The sequence below is a fragment of the Amphimedon queenslandica genome, unplaced genomic scaffold (assembly GCF_000090795.2).
Source record: "Amphimedon queenslandica unplaced genomic scaffold, v1.1 AMPQUscaffold_12260, whole genome shotgun sequence".
NCBI lineage: Eukaryota > Metazoa > Porifera > Demospongiae > Haplosclerida > Niphatidae > Amphimedon > Amphimedon queenslandica.
The window spans coordinates 7,460-10,589 of NW_003547502.1; the positions used below are offsets into that span (position 1 = coordinate 7,460).

Below are 3,130 nucleotides of genomic sequence, written 5' to 3' on the forward strand. Positions count from 1 at the left end.
AGTGCAGCTTGAATGCATAGCCAAGCTGCACCCGTGTCGTGTACACAATAGGTAAACTTATAGCTGAGCGGTACTGTATGCCTCACAATTACATGTATATAATAGTAATGTGCTATATAGTACATGTACATGTACATTGTGTGTACATACGTTCATTACTGGTCCTTTCTCTTTTGTATTGATTGAGCGATGAATCTGTAGTCTCTCCTGATAGTCCGTTATATCCCATATTACAACCTATACATGTACATGTATATGTAAATGTAATAAAAATGAAGCAAAATTCATGTACATGTACATTTGTTACCTGTCCGTTGATGCAGCCCCCAACAATGAGGTTTGGATTGCTTGGATTGAACTTGAAACACAAAATATCTTCAGGAGCTTCTAAAAATAACTTGAAAAAAATAAAACAAAATAATTATACAAAAATTAAAATGTAAATGAATTTAGGCACACAATTAGGATTGATATGAATGATACAGCTAGTACAGTGTATGCACAAAGGTATACAGTGAAACCTGCTATTGTGGACAGCCTAAAATAAGGACACCTCTATAATCAGGACAGGTAGTATCAGTCCCAATACAATATAAATGTGTATTAATGAACCTCTGAAATAAGGACACCTCTATAATAAGGACAGTTTTATTTGGTCCCAAGGTGTCCGGAATAGACAGGTTTGACTGTAAAACATAATGCACATATTATTACTTGAGGGTGAATGGGATCAGTGAAGCTCCATAGAAGAACAAGTGAGTTTGAGTGAACTAGTTTAAATGATAATTCTATCCTTTCATTGAGTGAGTATGGCTCACCAACTGATACAGCAACTATACCTAATGAACACATTACATGATACTCTAAGAGGAATAAAGCAATATGGGCTACATACAGTGTAGAATAGGGTATTTTCAGAATATTTGAAGTTTCTTAAAAAGGTTATAACTTCAAAAATTGAAGTTGGAATTAGCTCAAACTTTCTACGTCGCATAAGTACATCAATATGCAACAGAAAATGTAATAAAAATTGGGGGTGATTTTGGAGCCAATTTTTTGAAAAATTCATGGGCTATAGTACAGGGGATTTAAAAAAAATTGGAGTTTTTAAAAAATGGTCATAACTTGAAAAATTGAAGTCGGAATTAGCTCAAACTTTGTACGTAGCATAAGTACATCATTATGTATCAGAAAGTGTAATAAAAATTGGGTGTAATTTCGGAGCCGATTTTTCAAAAAAACCATGGGCTATAGTACAGGGGATTTTTTAGAAATTTGAAGTTTTAGAAAAATGGTCATAACTCAAAAAATTGAAGTCGGAATCTGCTCAAACTTTCTACATAGCATAAGTACATTAATATGTATCAAAAAATGTATTAAAAATTGGGGGTGATTTTGGAGCCAATTTTTCGGAAAAACCATGGGCTATAGTACAGGGGATTTTTCAGAAAATTGGATTTTTTAAATGGTCATAACTTGAAAAATTGAAGTCGGAATTTGCTCAAACTTTCTACATAGCATAAGTACATCAATATGTATCAGAAAATGTAATAAAAATTGGGGGTAATTTCGGAGCCAATTTTTCAAAAAAACCATGGGCTATAGTACAGGGAATTTTATCAATATTGGCATATTTTTTGAAATTGTCATTTATAACTTTTAAAATTTCAGCTCAAATCAGGTCAAACTTTCTACATTGTACATTGTTCATAAAGTAACATATATACCAGTGAATGCATATTCAATACGAAACTGATTATTGTAAATTTATCATTCATACATGTACATGTACAGTGTAGGTATGTCAGACCTTTGATTGTTGGATGCCAGTCAATACAAGTCACAACTTTATCTTTACTGAACTTGAGGTCAGTGAATGACTGATACTCCTATAATAAACAAGTACATGTACATGTACATGTAGTTTGATATATTTTCTAATGAAACCTTAAGATTAGTGTCAGTTGTGTTAGCAACAATCCCATCATCATTGGACAGTAGGAGATAGTCATCAGGGAATATATCCATAATCTCATTCTGCTGCAAACACAATTCCATTCTATAAAATCAATAAATAAAATAAAAATACAATAAAGAATAGGCCATACGATATAATATGTACAGTACATAAAATTTATATTTTCCTATTTTCTCTGCTGGATATGTAAACATGTACATGTATAACTTTCCTCTCTCTCCCTCCTTCCCCCTTTCTCTATAATACATGTACATGTGCATGTGTACCTTGGTGTTACATTCTTCATGAATTCCTGCATCTCTTCACTCTTCCAAACTCTCTCTTGTTCCTCTTCACTGAATGTCCTTGGTTCATATTGAGTGCATGCATTAACTGGACAGCTCCTAATCATTAACAATACATGTACATGTTCATATGTACATTATGTGTCAATACAAGTAGCATAGTGTACTATACATAATCAAGCACTGTATTTTCACTTACCATTTTGACTGAATGATTTTATCAGCAACCTCAGGAATAGCCTAAAAATAGTTGAGAAAACACATGCGTCAACAGCTAGTGATCATTTAGATGTACATGTACATATACATACATGTACATGTACATGTACTTGTATACTGAGCATGTCACAAAAATACATGTACATGTATTGATCAATATTAGGCTCCCTTACTGCATACTATATAGAAAGTTTGAGCTAATTTGAACATTTATATTCTTTTAATTTAAGTGAAGCTCTCCCCCCCCTCTCTCTCTCTTGCTCCCCTCCCTCCCTCACCTGTGTCCCTTGCTCCAGTTCCAATCTCTTTATTTCAAGGATATTCTCTTGAGAAGTTGCTCCAGGAGCCACTGGTGTCACTTCAGTGTAGAGCTCCTTATTGTTAATGTAACTGTAATCAGAGAACTGTATCTCACGACCAAACAACCTCCTCTTTCTGGAGACATTGAACTTCATCTATAAATAATGTATAATGGACTATAAAGTACATGCATAATGGATGATTCATGTAAAAAATATACGTGTACATGTACATGTACATATTATATGTGATCATGCCAAATCAATTAGAAAAAATTGCTTTAAAATTTGACCAAAACTTCAGTACTATAGGTATTTTGTCAAAATTGAAAAGGAGACAATTCTCAATT

The 3,130-nt window shown here is 33.1% G+C and overlaps 1 protein-coding gene across 1 annotated transcript in view; it reads right to left on the reverse strand.

Moving 5' to 3' along the window:
• Positions 1 to 3,130, reverse strand: part of LOC100640851 (WD repeat-containing protein 63-like) — a 9,105-nt gene that overhangs the window by 4,579 nt on the left and 1,396 nt on the right. Inside the window, exons 4-11 of the mRNA XM_020004339.1 lie at positions 2,760 to 2,936; positions 2,462 to 2,502; positions 2,245 to 2,361; positions 1,948 to 2,059; positions 1,811 to 1,889; positions 715 to 839; positions 308 to 397; positions 136 to 237 (exon numbers count right to left, since the gene is read on the reverse strand). Of these exons, the coding sequence (XP_019859898.1) occupies positions 136 to 237; positions 308 to 397; positions 715 to 839; positions 1,811 to 1,889; positions 1,948 to 2,059; positions 2,245 to 2,361; positions 2,462 to 2,502; positions 2,760 to 2,936 (843 nt within the window). The remainder of the gene's footprint in view (positions 1 to 135; positions 238 to 307; positions 398 to 714; positions 840 to 1,810; positions 1,890 to 1,947; positions 2,060 to 2,244; positions 2,362 to 2,461; positions 2,503 to 2,759; positions 2,937 to 3,130) is intronic.